Source organism: Bidens hawaiensis, unplaced genomic scaffold, assembly GCF_021521415.1.
Source record: "Bidens hawaiensis isolate Kalapana, Puna unplaced genomic scaffold, B.hawaiensis_p1.1 tig00052470_1, whole genome shotgun sequence".
Lineage (NCBI taxonomy): Eukaryota > Viridiplantae > Streptophyta > Magnoliopsida > Asterales > Asteraceae > Bidens > Bidens hawaiensis.
Window position 1 is genome coordinate 2,556 of NW_027499438.1, and position 21,294 is coordinate 23,849.

At 34.1% G+C, this 21,294-nt stretch overlaps 2 protein-coding genes across 4 annotated transcripts; both read right to left on the minus strand.

The window, feature by feature from the left end:
* Nucleotides 1-1,051: 1,051 nt before the first annotated feature.
* LOC143599650 (beclin-1-like protein) lies at nt 1,052-6,638 on the minus strand. 3 transcript variants are annotated; one of them, XM_077077559.1, is made up of 9 exons: nt 6,449-6,638; nt 5,690-6,154; nt 5,483-5,603; nt 5,363-5,411; nt 2,742-2,900; nt 2,507-2,592; nt 2,317-2,388; nt 1,679-1,828; nt 1,052-1,587 (listed from the first exon to the last, which is right to left on the minus strand). In XM_077077559.1, exons 1-9 carry the CDS (start codon nt 6,591-6,593, stop codon nt 1,383-1,385), a joined length of 1,452 nt encoding a protein of 483 aa, XP_076933674.1. In that variant the 5' UTR covers nt 6,594-6,638; the 3' UTR covers nt 1,052-1,382. The 3 variants fall into 3 exon arrangements, with proteins under 3 accessions (XP_076933674.1, XP_076933675.1, XP_076933673.1); XM_077077560.1 differs by having other exon boundaries at nt 1,057-1,587; nt 5,483-5,607; nt 5,694-6,136; nt 6,449-6,632; XM_077077558.1 differs by having other exon boundaries at nt 1,059-1,587; nt 5,483-5,607; nt 5,694-6,154.
* Nucleotides 6,639-8,544: 1,906 nt separating this feature from the next.
* On the minus strand, nt 8,545-16,376 carry LOC143599649 (phragmoplastin DRP1A). Its single transcript, XM_077077557.1, has 16 exons — nt 16,192-16,376; nt 14,353-14,416; nt 14,163-14,267; nt 13,476-13,577; nt 12,469-12,519; nt 12,304-12,365; nt 11,600-11,690; nt 10,984-11,048; nt 10,439-10,633; nt 10,219-10,338; nt 9,989-10,059; nt 9,689-9,914; nt 9,470-9,520; nt 9,165-9,393; nt 8,947-9,086; nt 8,545-8,862 (listed from the first exon to the last, which is right to left on the minus strand). Exons 1-16 carry the CDS (start codon nt 16,318-16,320, stop codon nt 8,734-8,736), a joined length of 1,830 nt encoding a protein of 609 aa, XP_076933672.1. The 5' UTR covers nt 16,321-16,376; the 3' UTR covers nt 8,545-8,733.
* Between the last annotated feature and the right edge of the window lie 4,918 nt (nt 16,377-21,294).

Genomic DNA, 21,294 nt, shown 5'->3' on the forward strand with positions numbered 1-21,294 from the left:
GAGGTGTCCAGGGCTGCCATATTAAACCACAACCTGCTATGACATACAAGGCTGCACGGAACACTCCGGAACAGCCCAGATGTGCCCTGGAACAGCCTAGAATGGCTGCACATTTCAGCTCCAAAGATGCTGCCAAAAGAAGCTTCTAGACCTGATCAAATGCTGGATATTTTGGCTGCCACAAAGAAGTCTCTAGACCAGCAAATGGACAGCCCACTTGCTGGATATTTACAAGGAATTCTCTAGATCTAGGCATGATATTTGTATAGAAATATCTAGGTTTAGAACCCTCTAGATTAACTAGTATAAGTAGTATAAATAGGTGATGCAAGGCCTCATTTGGAATCACCCAAAAGCTTGTAAGCATAACACCCTTTGTACTAATATTTCTAGCAATATAAATACTTGGTCTTGTATACTTGTGTTCAAGTAACTACAAGAAATACACATTGTTAATCCAAAACTTCCGCTGCCCAAAAACTCGCCAACCAACAAACCACACAGGCTTACTTAGACGAAGTTTCTAAGGCCGCACGAGAGTCAAAGAAATAACTCCGTGACATTATGGTCAGTTATGTGTTGCATTATCTAGAGTTAAAGTAGAAACAATGTGTAACTACTAAGTTTTGATATAGAAAGTAAAGTTACAAATAAAACTAAAAATATTAAGTACAAAGAAATATTTTGAGATTTATGAATTTTGTAACAACTTTTTATTTCCATATTGTGTATTGTATAACTTATTTTACCATATAATATATCTTTATATTTGTTGAACATATTTTTTTTGAATTTTAAATTGTGTTATTATTTAAATAAATTTATTTATTATAACTCGTGCGCTACACGGGTAACTAACCTAGTATATCTATATATAATGTTTTTTTTTAACTTGGAGGCCTAAAATTTTTTTGGGGATACCCCTAGTTTTTCTTTTAAATCCGCCTTTAGCTCAGACTGAAGATTTTTAAAACATCAAATGCATATAAATGGATTTGAACTTAAAAATGTTTCTGAATACAGTAAATAAAAGTCTATTTTGAAACCAACATGAAAATTATACAGAAGTGTTGGTAAACAAGATAAAATACACTATCTAATTAGATTTCTTTCAAAAGTTAACGAGTTCAACTTATTTCCGAAAAATCAATTGAGGTGTTTAACGCCATGTTCCACACACATTAAGAATTCCATACCAACATTTAACACCGTGTTGCCCGCAACCAGGTGCAGTGTTCCACCACCACACCCAACAGCCTATAATTTCATTTAATGCTATAATTCAAACTAGATATATATATATATATATATATATTCAGAAGGTACCACTTTTACTAGATTTGTATGCATTAACAGACTTGTTGTGTTATTAAAATACAATATCAATTTGGTTGCTGCTTTTTGTACAAAGAAGTTGATGAAGAGGAAGATGGGAGTTGTGTGAGTGGTTGGAAGTTTGTATTGCCAACAAACCAGTAGAGGGCCCACTTCAAGTTGTAGAGTGTATACTTGAGAGCTTTTGTCCAGTTCTCCTGTTTGTTGAAGCTCTGTGTGATGGAATAGCTTTCCACTTTGTCATTCTTTATCCTGTTATTATTATTATTATTATTATCCGCCAACATTAACCTAATCTTCTTTTAACATAATTATAAACTCGCTTATTAGATATTTTACTTACTTGTAAGGAAGCTTGAAACATTTTTCAGCCGGAATGTTGTTTTCTTTATCCTTAGACTTTGCAAACTCTGCAAACTCCTTCAGGGACGTCAAGAACAACGTCATTGCCTTGTCGTATCGAGTGCTCCAAAACAGATTCACCGGACCAAACCTATTAAGCACCAACCCAACAATCTCACTTATCGAGTGCAATGTTAAAAAAACAGAAAAACCATAAATCAGGATATGACAAGTAGGGGTGCAAACAAGCTCGGCTACTCGAGATTGACTCATTGAAAAGCTCAATCGAGCCGATCTTAAACGAGCCCGGCCTAAAGTCATGCTTGTTATATAGGCTCGCACTTCACTTATCGAGCGTGAGCCTGTCATTTACAAAATTTCTGTAATTAATATATGATGTTATGAAAATATAGCTAAATAATATATATTATGTTATATATAAAAATTATAATTGAAAAAAATATAAAACTAATTATAAATATATAAAAATTAAATAATAAATAGTAAACGAGCCAAACCCAGCTCGAGCTTGAAAAATTACACACGAGCCAAGCTCGAGCTTTAGAAAGAGAGTTTGAAACAGGCCGAGCTTGAGCAGCTCGTTTGCACCCCTAATAATAAGGTAGCGTAAAAACTTACAGCTCATAAGTATTGTTGCTGCTGTCCATTATTCGAGGATAGCTTCCCATAGGAAGAATTTTTATTCGGTATCTGTGAAACGCTAGGTTAAGGATATAATAACCTATCGACAAAAGCTTGTAGCAGTAACACTGATAAAAGAATTTTATCATATATAATTTAGAAAGCAATATAACCAACATAAGGATACTGGTACTTTGGTCTGAAATATTGAGACATTGTATGAAGCAGAAAGCAAGCTTGGCCCCATGCAGCATTTATCTCATCCCACTCAACCTGTCACAGTTGCAACCAAAAAACTCGGTTAGCTAAAAAAACAAAATTCATCGACGACCAACACTTAATTCTAGATTAGTGGGACAAAATTCATTCATAGTAAGATGCTTTTAGGGTTCAACAGTTTTAATAAAGTAAAAGCAACATACTGGGATTTTAGGGAGTCTTCCGAGCCTAAAGTTGTTGATTGTTCCAAATTCTCCATCATACCAAATTGGAAAAGCATCATTGAGAACATTAGTTCTCTTCAAGAGTTCTAAATGTGCTTGTGATACTTCAATTTTCGCCAATATCGCATCTCTCTCTTCCTGCCACCAGAAAATCAGAAAGTAAGATGCAGATTCATATTACAAATAATGCAACTTCCTGTCATGTTTTCGTTTTCAAGGTAACATAATATGACATCTGATGTCAATGAGATACATCGGGCCAAGAATATTTTCATTTCTCTAGCCATAGCTGCAATTATGTTACATAAGAAAAGTATAAGGGCTTAATTGTCAATTTGTATTCATTAGAAGTTTAGGGTGTGCCGATAAAAAAAAAAGAAGTTTAGGGTGTACTTGGTAATTCTTGTATTCTAGAAGGGTAAATGTGTAATTAGTTAGTTAGTAGTTTATCTGGTAGTTAAGCATCTGTATAAGAACAAATCATGACTTTGAACGAGATTAGCTAAAAATTTCGATAAATTTTCTCTGTTCTTCAATTTCACTAGCTAACAATAGTATCAGAGCTAGCTCTCCCTACCACGATTCACAGCAGTGGCGATCAATTTCAGGCGACAATTCGGATGGCGATTCACAGCAAGGATCCCACCCGCGAACAGAAATATGATCATAAATGAATTGATGATCTTCTATGGGGTTTTGGTGGTGAAACTACACTCCGGACAGAAAACCTTTGTTATTTGATTGCTTTGTGGCAAGAACGGGTATAGCCTATTTTGTACAAGAGGATTTGGAGATTATAGCATGCACAACAAATATGATCACTCTCTTGAAAGAGGGGAAATTTTAGGGATCAATGAAACCATACTCAAGTGTGGTAGGTTGTCATTTTATATCAGTCAGGTCCTAAAAGAACTAGAGTATTAGATATACTTCAGCAAAACTAATCGACACCATGTCATCGCTATAAGAAGTATCAAGAACAGCAACAACAGGAGGCTACGTTTAGTCAAAGTCCAAGTCAACAGAACTTGTTACCACCCAACCGGTTTTTATACTAGGAACATCAACAATCGCCTTTGGTTCAGCAATTTACACCACAGCTGCTACAAGATCACCAGGGGCCATTTGTGAGTCAGTCAAAGATTAATCCAACCAATCAGATGTTGGCATATTGCAGCAAAGTAAGGACTGGTACCACAAAGGAAGGTGGTCAAGCTGGAATAACTATTGATGTGTCAAAAAATACAATTCCAAGTTTAATTGGATTTATTGATGATGACTGTAAGCGACTAATTTGGAAAGGAGGTACTCAAGTAGAAGTGGCCTCGAACCATGAAATTGTGCTCGAGTACTTTACTGTTGTCATTGGGTTGTTAGTGTTGGCAGAGGGTCGAATGAAAACAAATGAATGTTGTGAGCAAGCAACTTGTCAGATTGGGCTTCACTTAGCTGAATACAGTTCAAACTGTGGTATAAAAGGAAATCCGAACCTCGATGGCATAAAATTAGTTTCGTACATGGAGATAGTCCTGTCAAGAAGCAAACTTCAATGGCCTAAAAATCTAAAATTAGTTTAGTACATGGAAATCCAAACCTCGATACGGCCGATGCTAGTGTTACTAGTTCGGAAGCCATGTTATTTGGACGTTAGGTAATGATGGTAAATGATATACTTGAGTATTTTCTGCATTTAAGTTGTTTCAGGTTTGGTATTGCAGAGCACCTTCAGTGGTCGTCTTGGAAAGTTGCTTACAATAAAAAGAAATATCTACACTTTCTATAAACATTCCACTAGAGAAGGCTACTAAGAAAACGAAGTTAGATAAGTTTAACAATTTGAAGGCACAGAAAGAAGCGGAGAAAATGAAATATCTTCTAATTAAAACTGTATGGTCGACTGTGCCAGTAACAGTTTGCTTAGATAGTTTTTTTCATCTTGGAAAGCTGCGCTAAAAGCTGGTACAATTACTAGCAACAATGCAGGTCTAACACTCTGACTATATCTATTGTTTTTTTTATGCTGCATGAGGAAATTGGGTATGATGATTGCTTGGGTGCCATTAATTACATGTGAAACAAAGATAATAGCTATGTGAAGCGTTGTACCCAAAAATCAATTGGAGGAGAAGAAAAGTCAAAGGTGTTTTTGCCTAACAAAGATATTATTTCTCAACTTGCTATAATTTGTAGAGTTTATACGTTATACTGTGATACCTTCAATTTTAATTCTTGAAGACAAGACTTGTTTTCAGGGGGGTTTTGTTACATAAGAAAAGAATAAGGGCTAAACTGTCAATTTGTATTCATTAGAAGTTCAGGGTGTAGTTGGTAATTTTTGTATTCTAGAAGGGTAAACGAGTAATTAGTTAGTAGTTTTTAAGCATCTATATAAAAACGGATTCACGAGTTTGAATCAGATTAGCTAATGATTTGATAAATTCTCTCTGTTCTTCAATTTCACTAGCTAATACTAGTTCCATCAATTTTACTGCAGCTACTTTGAGTACTAACTTATTGATGGATGTGGCTTATTCAAGACCTTTAAATATACAAGTTATTAAAGTAAATCACTTGTAGGTAATAGGTTTTGATGCACTCACCTGATGGGATATCAACTGAAACTGAAAATTATTGAACTCATGCCAATACCTGAAACAAATTATAAAAATAAATTAAATACAAATGATGGCATTGACTCCACGTGAAAAGCAGCAACTTACCGTTCCTCCAACTCTTTGAATCGATTAGATTTAATCTCAAGTTCCTTCAATTCGCCAGTTACTTGACTACACTGTTTTTCAGTTTCTTGGATTGCTGCTTCAAGTTTACGTTCTTCTTCTTCTATCTGCATTTTCAAACAGGATATTATTGTAAGTGCAATTACAAACTCAAAAATGAGTTATCAAGAAAGATACTTTGTGTATGACCGACCTTTAGTTTTTCTCTCAAAAAGTCAGCCTCGCTAAGCAGATTACGTGGCTCTCCCTCCAGGCGCTGCAGGCAAGCTTTATACGCCTTAATATCAGTGTTGACATCTTCAACCTCCTTATCAAGCTTATCAGATAGCACCCTCATGCACTCCAGACATAAAGGTTGGTCAACCTGCGTTTGGGTTGTGGCAATCTCAAACGCACGCTTTAACACGGTTATGGTCGAGTGGAACCCGGAATTAATTGAACGCGGAGGGGCATCATGTGACGGAGCATGCGTGGCATCAGCAGACTTGTACACGGATGCGGCAGGTGGAGGCAACACCACGAATGATTCTTCCATGGCTTTTAGAGATTGGGTCGTGGGTCGGGGAGGAACGCCGGGCCTTTGTTTTGGCAAGACAACAAAGGATTGATCCATGCGACTGCCTGAAACACTGGCAGCTCCATGCATCCAAGACCCTGAGATTAGTAATTACAACATCATGTATAAGTATGTTTTATGTTGAAGTATTAACCAAATGTAATGGTATAATTAGTTTAATTTAGGTACTTTTTTGTATACAGAGTGTCTTGTGTTACTGAGACCTAAAGATGAACTTCACTTACGCAGTAATCATATATATAGAGATGAAATAATAATAATAATAATAATAATAATGCAGAAAATGATATTGAAGACACCAACCAGAAAGAAACCCTAAGTAAAATTGAGCAGTTAGTAAATAAATATAAATAATAAAAAGTAAAGTAAACCTGATTTGGAGTCATTGAAATATTTATCATCAACGCCGGTAATGGAGAGGCTATGATGGCAGTTTTGGCAGACCCACCGTGGAAGATTCGGGTCAACCGCCAGGACCCGTGTCTTATTATTATTATCATTGCTATTGCTCTTCATATCATCGATTCTATTCGATTGCCTCCTGACTGTTGTTTGTGTCTTGATTTGGGATTATTAATCAATCGATTGCGGTAGTGTATGTGTATGTATAATAATAATAATTAATTATACATACATATACATTCAACCAACTCAATTGTTGCCATTCACACCCTCTACAACCTCACTTTACCAAACTACCCCCTTATACTTCATTCATTTGGTTATATCGATTATCCAGTTTGATAATGACAATTAAGTTGTTCACCCATAATTTAACTGAAGTTATTATTAATGTTTCAGATGGCCAAAATAGCCCATTCGTGGACTTTAATTTCACTAACTTACTAGCTTCATCAATTTACAAAATTAAAATAACTTTTATATTTTTTACAAAATTTAGATTTGTACTTTTTGAAATGAATATAACATTGTTGTATGTTCCCTTTAAATATATAATTTTTAGAAAAATATGATGCATGTGATAAAACAAAAATAGTTATATGTTAAACAACAACACGTTTATAAATGAACCCAAATACCCCCTTATACATAGAACCAACAACTTACTTACACGTCGCTTCCTATACATAACACTATATTCCTGAGTTTCATTTAAAAGAGTAAAGGGAAGGAAAATGAGGGATGAAAAAAATATATTGTGTTCCCGATTTTCATTTAAGAAAAGAAAATGAAGGAAAAATAAAAAGAGATGTTCCCGAGTTTCAATAAAAGAAAGAAAATGAGGGGAGGGGAGATAAAATAATAAGTAAAATAAAAGAATTTGTATTTTTTCAAATTAAAAAGATTTGAAAGGAAACTAAATTAAAGAGAAAGAGAAGTATTAAAAGAAAAGACAAGATAAGAAAACTTTCTTTTTAGAAATGAACTCAAGAACACATCGTAAGAGTTTTTTTTTTTTTTTAGAAAATGAAGAAATTTACAATCCAGAACATTATCAAGACCAACACAAACCGACATCCTAATTTTATAACTTAATTAATTATCTATACTATATATAATGCACATCTCATGGCCAAATTAAGACACTCTATTTTTAAATAATTTACAAATTTTCAAATATATGGTATAACTTTAGATTCGGGTAAAGTAGTCATTATAACACTAAATTTCACGTGTCTTTTATATTTTCTTCAAATTATTTACAACCTTGTCCCCTCAACTTTAATCAACTTTTGGAAATTTAAAAATAGTTACAACTTTGATACCCCATCTTTTAGCTATATAGTATTTATAATTTCACTTTTAACCCAAATTCCCCCACGATTTTTAAACGTTTATAACCTTTTCATATGCTAATATTTTTTTTTATTTTTATAAAAAAATTGCACCATAAAAACGAGTATTTAATTTTTTTTAATTTGAGTATGATATTGTCATAGTTTGTTTTCAGTTAAAAAAATAACATTTTACGTATAGGCGTTTGTGGTCTGGTTTTGACGGTTTTAAATTAAGCCGTGAGCCAAGCCGTTTTTTGTCATCGAAAACTGAAACCAAACCGTTGAAAATTAAAACCCAACAAAAACAAACCATTAACAATGGTTAGGTTTCAGTTACATTTGTACTTCGATACTAAATTGAGTTTAAAATAAGAAATCTTAATCCACAGTTTCAAACGAAATGATGAGCACCCAAAAATCTCTTACGTTATTACCAAGGTCTGTATTTCCCGTTGCATCGCGCGAACACTCATGCTTTAATAAATAATATCATAAGAATCCATTATTTTGTTTTCTCCTTTTGTTTGGTACAGTGTTAGGATAAAAAAATATGCCTAACTCAATTGTAATGATGCTCTAACTTCCGGTGTTGATTCTAGTTTAACGAGTTTTGGCACATAAAATGTCCATTATTACAACACAGTGCCTAAATCACTATAGTCGATACAATTTACGTATAATGCTTGTGTTTTCGTGTAGGTATAGCATGGGTATGGCTCTAAAAGACAAATAAAACTAATATAAAATCCTGACATAACAAAACATGAATCAAATCATATATTCCAAGATAATAAAGTAGAAACTGGGCACACGATACTATAAACATTATACAAAAACTGGTTTCTACGCATCTACGTAAACACAAGACCACACAAACAATGCAACATGGGATGGATAGATGTATATCTGGAGCACGTCTACTTGGCCCACGCAACTGCATCAACCTCCGCTTGTGCAGACTTATACAATTCCAGCCTCTTGGCCAAGGCCAGTCGCCTCTGCATTATCGCTGGATCCTCGTCCAACAATTTGGCCAGTTGCTTACCCTGTCACTCAAACACCCAACATCATTAAACTCAACCTGACCATCAATAATTGTCTCAAGTCGGTAAGACTAAGTCAAAACTCACCTCCTTTGCACCCAACTCAGTGAAAAAGTGGTCAAGCAGGCTACGTTTAGCCTCATGCACTTGACAGTACACAATAGACTTTGGGATGGAGTGTCTTAGAGTCCCGACAACCATGTGGATGTAAGACAGCACGTTCGATCCTGCAGCATTAATTATTATTATTAATATTAACATACAAATTTAAGGAAAAGATGCATTGCATTAGCGGCATCACTTACCGATTCGGCGAAGATATGAATCATTATATCGATCGAAAATTGAGTGTGTTGGATTCCCTCCCTTTTCAATATCTTGTGGAAGCTTGCGGAAGAAATCAACCGTCAAGTAGCTGCATTCCATATCAACTAACTGGATAGTAGCTCTCTTACTCTTGTTTCTCATCTTATCTAACGACTCGCAAGCTGCATTCATAACTTCCGCTCTCAGGGATGGGTATTGCTTCAACTCCTACATACATATACAACCCAACCTTTGTTAAATTATATTCAGAAGAATTTATAGTACATATAAAACAAAGACTTACCGATGTCTCATTAATTGACTTGTGTACCAGATCCTTCAATACACCATGAACCTGAAGCCAGTTAGAAAGAGGATTAAATCAACTGCATTAAGTTATAGCCGACTGAGTTAAAGTCAAGGTCACCCTTCTTAATGATTATATTGAACTTTCTGACAGAACTTTTGGTGTAAACGATTAGAAAGATGTAAAAATAAAATTTGTATAAACATGGATGCTTACCGCATCAACGGATGCCTCAGCAGGACCTTTTATGGTGATTAAGGTTGATTCAATAAGACGACGATATCCTTGTTCAGGGGCTATTAAATGAGGCTGATATCCATCTGCTTCCGTGATCAGTTTTCTCACGTTTTCCATAGACAGTTGTTTGTCAAATTGTAATCGTTTCAAAGCAGCAGGAAGTTGATTATCAAATATGCTGTAAACTTTGTCACCACCTGGTCGTCTGTAAAGAATAAACTCAACAGTTAAGACATACAGATATTAAATACTTAACACGAAGTTCGTTCTGATACATACATGCCATCAAGATGTTCTTTGAATGTTTGGTCAAAAGCTCGACATATTTCCATAATCATATACAGTTTTCCCTGCAATGCAGAAAAAAAAAGATAAGGATACAATCACAATGCACAAAGAGACAAACTTTTGCTGAAAGATTCTGGGATATTTCAGATTCACAGTTAAGCATCAGGTGAGTAATATTTCATACTCATAAATGCAAATTAAGCCAAAAAAAAAAAACTTACTCCAGCATCAGTGGCAATGGGCTTCCCAAGACGACTCAATTCTGTTTCAAGTTCAATAATTGTTTTGTTGATGAGGGATTGAAGGCCTGGAATTCGTGACTTGATGACTGTTTCCAAATGCTGAAACATATAATAATTTAGAACAGACATCTTTGAATAAACATCCAGGGGGGAAAAACACTCCCTTGTGAATCTTGAATCTAAAGATATGATAGATTACCTTGGAAAGCACTTTCCCTAAATGCTCAGAGCCCATTTTGCTAGCAAGATGCCTGTACTCTGGAGTATTGGCAAAGTACTCCTTCTCCCTCCTCCGAGCAGCAATCATGTCAACACTTTTGTTAATATCAGCTTGAGATCGGTTCACAACACCAATCCAAGGATACTTCAACTTATAAGACTTTCCTTCCAACATCTGCATAGTCCATCTTCATTAAGTTAGAAACAAAAATAACCTAAAACAAAGAAAAGAAAACAAGACTACCATATCAATTACTTTCACTTTAGTAGGATTTAAAATAAAAAGATGCCTCTAAACATGTCAGAATATTAAAGCAAAATACATAGTTAAGGCTAGATTAAGATAGGGCATTCACAATTGGAATGCTTTGTCAAACCAAGGTCAGGCAGTTCCCTTTGGAACAGATAGCATATTTACAGCTAGATTAAAAGCAGAATATATAGAATGCCACTTTGCTGAATCATCGTTTAAATGGTACACATGAAAGAAGCACAATTATGACAAAACAAAACTCAGGAGCTTACATCAACTGCATCAGTCCCCTTGTCCATAAGATCAATCTTCGTCAAAACACCAAAAGTCCTCTCCCCTGTAAATTCACATTTATCCAAGTAAATTTAAAGGTAATAAACATCAATCAATCAATCATGGAGCTGATATGCATAGCAATGTTAAAACCCCAATTTAACTTGAATGCTTGGTAAACTGAACCATGCAAATATCTATATACAGAATTTCACATCTATCACCTTCATGATATGATCATATGTGATCAAGAACAGAATTTCATTTGCATATGTCTACATCCTTGTAGACTATTGTTGTGAATCAATGGCAAAATCAAATTTTGAGGCACTAGACTTTTAAAACAGAACACGGAGCCACAAGAGTCCCTACATCTTACTGCCTCCCAATGCTATATGCATCTCTCGATATTAGGTTTTTCTAGTTTCCTTGCTCTAAAAAATAACCACATCACATAAGAAAATGTGTGCATCTTGAGAACCAATTTTTTGTTCATCATCATATTATGTTAAAGCCTCTGATTACTCAAACGAATAAGTTTACCGAAGAAAAAAGACAATAGAAAATCTGAACTACCACTTGAAGGTTATATCATGAGAATACTCATTTACAAACCTTGTGGGTCTACTTCACGAGCAATTTTTATAGCATCTGACGTAGCCAGATCTTGATTGGCAGGAGAAACTGCCAGAATAATGCAGTTAGGCTGCAAAGCAAGCAGATAAATAACATTAAATATGTTTGAACAAGACACTTTACTATTTCAAATGAATGATCAGTGCAATGAGAGAAGTTGCTTGTTTTATGTTGCAGAGCAGCCAAATGATGTTATTTTATATATTTGGATCATAGTTGTCAATAGCAACAATAGTTCTGTATTTTTTTCTTTTTCTTTCCTTGCCTTTTTCAGCTATTTTGGTGGTGTGAATGTATATTTATTGATTATAATTGCTACAATAGTTGACTACTTGAATGTAAAACATTTCTTAGACTTCTAATACTTTATTGCTAAACATGAAATAGCGGGTGTTATTTCGTCGCTATCGCTACGTAGCATATAAGTAGCTTGTCTCTATTGACTGCTATATGCTATTGACAACTATGGATTGCATACAATAAAACAAGAGCTAAAAGAACAATAATCTTTATCAGGAAACAAAAGAGAAGTGGTATTGCACATGCCAGGAATGCCTGACAAGGTCTCCAACAAACCAAACGAAATTGTTTTAACATGTCCCCAACAAGGATGAGCCAGAAATGTGGGGAAAGATATCTTTGCAAATGCAGATAGCAACATTTAAAAGATAAATACAATGTACCTTCTCAATGTAGGACCGCACCATGTTTTCAATGTCCTGCACAATGCTCTCTGATTGACCCTCTACAAGGTTCATACAAGAGTAAAATGAGGAAACCACAACTTACCTAAAATTGCAAACCAGCAATAGAAAGAAAAAATAAAGAAGTCATGATGCTAAACTCACCTACAGCTACTTTTGTCAGACCAGGAAGATCGATCAGAGTCAAATTCACAACTGCAACATAATACATTAACAAGTAGTTTTAGTAGCCAAAACAAGAAAGTAGCATATACAATGAATGCAAATAAAGTAAAGGCAACTAAAGATTGCATCCTTTTTGGTTTATTTAACTATAGGTCAGATTATTTTAGAAGCCCTATTTTGGTTTATTTTGATATGGGCTGATTTAGTTCCTTAATTTAGGTTAGATCGGAGATTAAGTTTGTTAAAGTCTGTTAGGTTTTGGATAGCCTATTCAAATGGGTCAATAACTGTAATTTTTATTAATCAGATCATTGTGTTTTAATCAAACTGTCTTCTATTTTTTTCTGTTTGTGATATTAAGGGCATGTACCCTCAGCGCCTAGGCGCGCTTTTTAGTTTGCACGGAATGATACTCCTACTAGATCCATGGATGTCATATGAAAAAATCCAACTCGAAGACCAAATATTACTATATAGCTTACATTTCTAGCAACCTTATCATAAGCTCAATTAATTCAAACTAGCATACGTAGCTCTACAACCACTCCAATGCCAGGTGTATGTTATCTTAATGTTTAGGACCCATGTTCTTATCCTAAACTATTACTGCTTATTGTCCAAAATATGCTATAAACACCCCAAGATCCCTACACTCTATTTAAAACTAGCATACTTCTTAAAAACATGCTCACTTCCATCTTTTTAAAGGACCCCTCAACCTTTTAATGCCATCAAAAGAGTTATCAAGTTCAATGTTCATGTCATTATTCTATTTTAATTCTTCAGCACAGCGATCCCATAATATTACAAACCAAATGTAAGAACAAGTCAACAGTCAAAGCTTCTAAGTCAAAAGAGGTATATAGTTGTTGCTAATATTATTAGTCCTGGTATAACAGATGGTAACTGATAAGTTAAGAAGGTCAACATGACATAAACAAACAAAATAACAAACACAATGAAAGGTAACTAGCAAGCTATCTCACCATAGGGTGAATAGATGCTGAGATAAATTGGGACTGATGAAATCTGTTTGGTTCGGCCTGTCTCACGATCAGTCTCATCAGCAATCTCTTTCCTGACAGCAGCTGCACAAGAAAACCAATTAGTCTGTCATATACAAGAACAGCCACCATAATCAGTCAATGTTTTTTTCTTAATGAAATGGAAAAAAAGAGTCTACAAACAAGCAGTATTGAAAAAATCGCATCTAGTCACAGTTTAATCAGCGATTAATCGCTAATCAGTATGCTTATGCTACCGCTACTATTTCACTTAATCGAACCAACAAATCGGTAGTTGGTCAAAGCCAGGCCAAATTGACACATATTGTTCAAAATCGGTCATATATCAGTCAACAGCGATCGAATTTCGGTCAAAATCTTTGAAGTTAAAAAATATGCTTATTACTCCAATCTGATTTTTAAAAATTATATATAAAACTTCGAAAAACATTATACACACTTACAAACACATATATATACACAGAATTTAAAAAAAAATACTTATATAATTCTAATTCAATTAATCCCTAATTCCCTACTAACCGCTAGTCGGTACCCCACATCCCGATTAGCGCCTAGCGGGTTCTACAACACTGCGAATAAAGAAGCTACAGCTATTAAAAACCTGTATTTTATGATAAGATTGGAGATAACCAAACAGAGACATACCAAAATCAGTAAACCTCTTTTTTGGTAGGTGAGCAAATTCAGCATATTCTCTTCCCTCGTCAATTCTATGAAGCTGTAGAACAAGAGGACGCCGTGTAACAATCCCTGCATACATACGTTTATTTCATTAGCCTGTTGATAGCAGCTATAGGAGGATGCCAAAGAGAAGATAACTGTGCATTTTGATTACCAGATCCACGAGGCAAAAAATCCTTCCCAACAACGCTCTCCAGCACAGATGACTTTCCAGAGCTCTAAAATGACAAATGATAAGTTATCAATTTGCAAGAGTGCCATAAATCCATTGTATACAGTATACTGTTAAATTACACAAGTGGCAATTTCCAACAGACATATATGTATTCAAAACAATATTTGTTGGTATATGTTACACAACTTATATAAAAATAATATACTAACTATTTCCTAGATCTATAATCCCTAGGACAGCATATTAGGTCACGAAAACCTAGCTTCCTGCTTCCCTATACACTTTAACACTGTTTTTCTTCACAGTTGACAGTTACTTTATCACAATAATATGCCAGCGACTGATTAAAAAACGCAGGATCATACAGATCTAAAACTCTGAAGTTTAGATTTAAACTACAAAACTAATAACTCAAAAAACCTAATAACTAGCAAAATATGTATATGCACAAACTAGACATGTGTTCAGGTTCGTATGCTTAGCTTTAACCGAGCAAACGATTAAACACGAGAAACTAAACGAAAGTGTTTCTCTGATCATATTCTTTCATTAAGAAAATGAGTGTGATCATGTTTGTTTGTCAACAATATAAATGAAAGAACATAACTAAACATAAAACAAACATGGCAGAGCCAAAACAAGTGAAAAGTAATGTGAAGAACGCTGTCATATCATCATCATCATCATCGTACTCAGTATATCCCACCAATAGCAATGCTATGGTAGGGTCTGAGGAGGGTAAGATGTAGACAACCTTACCTCTACCCCATAGGGATAGAGAGGCTGCTTCCGATGAGACCCCCGGCTCGATAGTAGTTTTGCATCAAGCCTTGGACATAAGGCACATAGCACTCAATCATCGGGACACCGGCTGATTGATGCATGTGCCCTTGTCTTTCGGCTATCAACACCACCACATGATGCCTGATTAACCTTCCCCCACTTTTAACGTTATTTTCACGAGATTAGTAAAATAACGTCAAAATTAGTGCAATTTTACTTTTGCCCACCCGAGAGTTCACACATATATACATTATATGCGTGCACCGCCAGCAGGGCATAATGTGAAGAACGCTGTGTTTGGCCTAAAAGTTACTAAACTAGTGGACCATAAAAATAAATTTCAAATGAATATATTAACAAACAAACTTAAAGAAACTGAAACTAATGACCATATATAAAAGAACATAAACAAATTCAAGTTTACGAACGTTCACGAACAAAAATGAATGAAAAAGACATGTGTTCATGTTCGTTCGTTTAACTAACCAAACGAACTTCCCGCCAAACGGTTCACTAAACGTCCGGTTTGTTTACAGGCCTAGAGATCAGATGTAACACAACTTATATAGAAATAAATAATACACACACACACACACTAGCTATTTCCTAGATTTATAATCCTAATACATCGCATTAGATCATGAAAAATTAGCTTTCCTATACAAATCAACACGATTATATTATGAAATCAAAAAGCAGCGATTGTAGCGAATCATACAGATCTAAAACTCTAAAGTTGAGATTCAAACTAAAACGTAATAATTCTCAAACCTAACGAGTAGCTAGCAACATATGTATAAGCAAACAATCAACGGATAGATCTGAAGTTTAAAGGAGCGATATGATATGATATTAAATCAACTGTTGAACGGTTCACTAAAGGTTGTGTTCGTTTACAGACCTAGGGACCAGATGCTACACAGTTTATATAGATATAAATAATAAGCTATTGTAGCGGATCGTACACAGTGAAGTTGAGATATAAACTAAAAACCTAAATAATAATAATTGGCGAGATCAGATCTGATAAGGTACCTGACCGCCTACGACGGCGATTGTAGGGAGTGCGTCCCAAAGAGTAGGAAGAGAGGATCCTTCGCCGAAATCACCGAGCGCAGTACACGCTCTCTGCAGTTTGTTCACCAGATTTATCAGATTCTCCATTATTATTATTATTATTTCTTCTTAGATCGGTGATTGGCAGTCAAAAGATGCAGAAAATGGAAAGTGTGTGGTTGGTTGCTCACGTCCGTCTTTAAGCAACCAACGCGTATGGATGGATAGATGGATTTTCAAATTTCAAAGACTTTACTTTATTTAAACTTCGTTTTTCAAGTAACTAAGGGTGGTTTTCAGTTTGATATTAAACGAGGTAGTTTATCTAGGTTCGACTTTGATTTTGAAGTTTAACGAGTCGAGCTTGGGTTATTTTCGCTCGGTTACAGAAATGATCCAACTCAATTTTTAGGTTATTTCAAATCATGTTTTTAACTAGTTTTTATTCGAGCTTTATTAAACAAGGCACAAACCCGAGCTTCGAGTCGCGAGCTTTTTAAACAGCTCTACAGGGGTGTCCGCGCGATACAACAGAAAATAACCAATAATAACTCTAACCAATGACGGATCTAGACCAAAATGTCAGGGGTAACGTTAATATTTTTTTACCGTGTTTTCATATAATGTAAACTAAACAAAAATAGAAACACAGTGATATGGGCTGCATATTTCTCCTTTTCGATTTTTGAAAGCTTGAAATCGAGCCATTATATCATTTTCTTTTACTTTATTAAGCATTTCTCTTTCGACCATCGACCACACAAATTAAAGCATTGTTCAAATACTTATCACTCATTCGATTGGACAAATCCGTCTTGAGAAGCCTCATATACGCATCAAACCATTTTACATTAAAGTGTCTCCGGCCACTAGAATAATTTGTCCATTTAAAGTCATGACCTCGTTGTTGAAAAACCCTTTTAACAAGATAGATACGTTCTTCTTATGTCATCTATTTGATTAGGATGATAACTAGCAATATGTGATCTATAATAGGGATACGAAGGAAGATCACTTAAATAGATTGAATGACTTGAAGCTGAAGGGATATTTGGACCAATATTAACATTTTCTTGCATATCATTATTTGAACTTGGACCAATATCTTCATTTTCTTACATATTATCAACAATATTTGAACTTGGTGTCGTTTAAAAAGATTGCCAATAAGACTTTGTTAATCATCATCCAAATTCCCTAAACAAAATATAAACCATAAACTCATAATTAATTCCAATTTACACATAAACCCCTAAATTCCTAATCAATTTCAATTTAGACATAAACCCTAAATTATAATCATTTCCAATTTCTTACTTATATATTATCCAAAAAGCCAATAAACCATAGCAATCACTCAATTGTCGACAAACAATTTCAAATTAACAATTTATATAAACAATTATGATTTTAGTTAAAAGTAGAATATCTAAATTGAGCAAGTACAAAGTCGACCCGTGGTGGTGAGTAGTTACCGGAGTTTTGGTAATCGAAGGAAAGAGGAGGAGCGCGGACCTGGCGGAGTAGAGCAGGTGGTGACCGGTGGAGTACCGGAGTGGTGTCGTGGTTTATTTGTTTAACAATTAACGAGTTTTTTTAAAAGGGTTAATGGATTTAATTTTTTTGGGTCTTACACTTTGTTTGGGCTTTAGTTGAGTTGAACTTTTAAATTGGTTTGACTTATAACATACAGGGGTAACGTTATTATTTTCCAGGGGTAGCGAAACACGAAAACAACCGAAATCTATTTTTCTTACACTACCGACGAAAAGTTGAGGGGTAGCAGATGTTGTCACACCCCAACCTACGGCGGAAATGTCGGGGCGTGAGCTGATTGCCCACAGCTCTCAAGGTACTATCATGAAATTATAAAGCGACAATATCTAATTGATTTATTATCAAACAACATTTAAATACAACAAAAATAAAGAAAATTTCAAATACAAAATTAACTATTCTTGTATATGTTTATTATCCTAAAGTCATCTCTACATGAGCTTCAGTTCGACAAGCAATCCAATCTATAACATGCAAATGCGTACAAAATATATATTTGTCAACAACACATGTTGAGTGAGTAGATCACCAGTTTTGACACAATCAAAAATGGTAATATATAATGATATAAATGAATGAATAAAAATAGGCAAAACTGTTATCTGTGAGTATAAATAATGAAACCGTTAAGCAAGTAATGAGTGTCGGTGAAACCATTGCCAATGCGGGCTCCGGCCACTACGATGGTCATTATGGGTGTTCTTCGGGTTTCAGGTTTTTCGGGTTTTAAAGTTTTAAATCTTAACCCGAAACCCAACCCAAATCTCTTATGATTTTTCGGGTTCGGGTAATTCGGGTTCGGGTTTTTCGGGTTGGGTTAATCGGGTTTCGAGTATTCTAGAAAACAAAACAAAAAAAGACTTCAATGCTAAAAGTAATACAACAAATTCTCTTTTGCTCGTAACGCAAATAATTTAATAATAAACCAACATAATTTGATAAAACAATTCAAAAGAATAATAAAACTAAGCAACTAGAACCATAATATTCTTCAATCGAACGTAATTTGGTTGTTCGATTATGGTTGCTATTAGTAATAAATGGAAAACATAAATTAACAATAAATAATCAATCCATAATAGTTTGAATGACAACAATCGATTAGGGTCAGCAACTGATAACTTTAGTAGCTAAGACTAAGGGGCTGTTTGTTTACATCTAAATGGAACCATTTAGATGTAAACATCTGATTCATTTAGACTTCATACTGTTTGGTTCCAAACAGAGAAACATCTGAATGATTAAAATTATGTCTGAATCATTCAGACTTGTTGTTGTTGCTGAATGAGACAGAGGCTCATTCAGACCTGACTCATTCAGATCTAAATGAACCAAACAGCCCTTAAGCCTATTATACCTAAAAATATAGTTAATTTCAGAACTAAAAGTTATTCGGGTTGACCCGAAACTTATAAATCAAACCCGAAAACCAACCCAAATTACTTCGGTTCAGGTTTTTCGTTTTCGGGTTAGTTCGGGTTCGGGTATGGGTTTTTTCAGGTTGGGTTTCGAGTTTCGAGTAAAAGTGACAGCCCTAACGGTCGTATGATCATACTATAATGAGATTATGTTGAACCTCTCCGAATGCGATTCAAGTAAGCAAATAGCAAGTAACAGACAGTTATTCAATTGATACACAACACACATCACATTTTGCGTTTGAGAAATAATAAGATAAATAATTTGATAAATGGTACGCAAGTGTCCCCAAAACATTTGAAAACAAGTAAAATAGGGGAGTGATTACTCACCTGATTGGATGAACGAAATATAAATGATGATGTGGAAAAAATAAATCTTCGAGATATACCGTCAAAGATTCCTAGTTAAATAATATAAATATGAATTAATTAATAAAAATTATAACACGATTTAATGAATTAAGATTTCGATGTGATTTGTATTGTGATTAGGATTAAAATATTCATTGATTAATCTCTACTGTTATTGTTTTTAATAGTCTTATTAATTATAAATTCTCCAATAATAACTCATGATATAATATATAATTAAATACTTAAATAATTTAATTAATATAAAATATGCTTGAAATAATAAAATCTAAACTAAATAAAATAATTTAATTAAATATAAAGTGAGAGATACTTTTATAATTATTCGAATAAACAAATAATAAATTATGTGTAAGGAAATACATATAATATGTATTAAGATATAAATAAATGTTTTGTTTGAATCTTTTAATGAAAATCTATATAATACGTTTATTACATTGATCATATTTTTGGTTTAAGAATAAATAATACATATGATATACAATTACACATATATACATATATAAGGTTTGTATAAGCGTTTAACGATAAGAACCATTAATAATGATGTTGGGTTTTAATATAATTAAGTTTATTATTAATATAAGCTTACAATACACGCACGCATATATATTAATATAAGCTTACAAAATATATACACATGAAAGTTTGAGACGAGATTAATAGACAAGAAACACTACTTGGTAATGCTGGTTTAATAAAACTATGTTTATTTTATATTAAATATTAATTATAATATTTTATAAAAATCATTAATATGTTAAAAACTATAAAACATAAACTATAAAAGGGCAAAAAGGGCCGGCCGGGATTCGAACTCGTGCCCCCGGTCGGCACCACGCATGAACACATACCAATAAACCAACTGAGCTATGAAGTCTGGTGTTAATCAAGTGCAAACAAAAATTTAAATACAACATCCAATTTTTCCCAATTTGATTATAAACCATAGATAATACAATTGGTACATGTAAGACCCTAACCCATTTATAACATTTTTAGGCATAAGCATACACTCGTTAGGACTTAAAAACCAGGTTTAATTATAAACTTTTGCGGATGACGTGTTAACATGACACGTCATACATAACTAGTAATGGAAATTTTACAAATTTTATATTTATATGATATGAAGACTATATTAGACTGTCTTCTAAAATGAATTATTATAGCGGAAGCTTGTTCGGTTCGGTTGTGTTTAGTTCTTCAACAGCTTGACCATCAATCCATGTCCTTTAATTAAGTTATAACTTGTCATGGAAATTCACCATAATAATTAGTCATACATACTTTACATCTACTTGTAATAAACACAAGTATACTTAACCCATTCCTTAATACTTTCCTATCATTGTCTTTATACAAATTTTATTTTTTAAACATTAAGAGAGTCTAAGTGTTCTCACTTAGTATTATCTCCTTTTTTGTCCTTCTTTTATATTTGCCATTTTAGTATTTACAAAAAAAAATTAGGATTTGCACGTTCATGCACAAAGCCTTAGCCTCTACGACCCCGTGAGTCGTTTATACAACTATTTACTTATTCGGATTAATCGTACGAGTTAAACGGTTTTAAAATTACAGATTAAACCGAACGAGCACGAAATCATTAATTGTACACTAGCACCAGCAACCCATTTAAACCCATTTCCCGTTTCCATGTTATCCCGTTACCCTTTTTCCACTACAACCATATTGTAGCCGATAACTTCATGGTTCGTAAATCTAA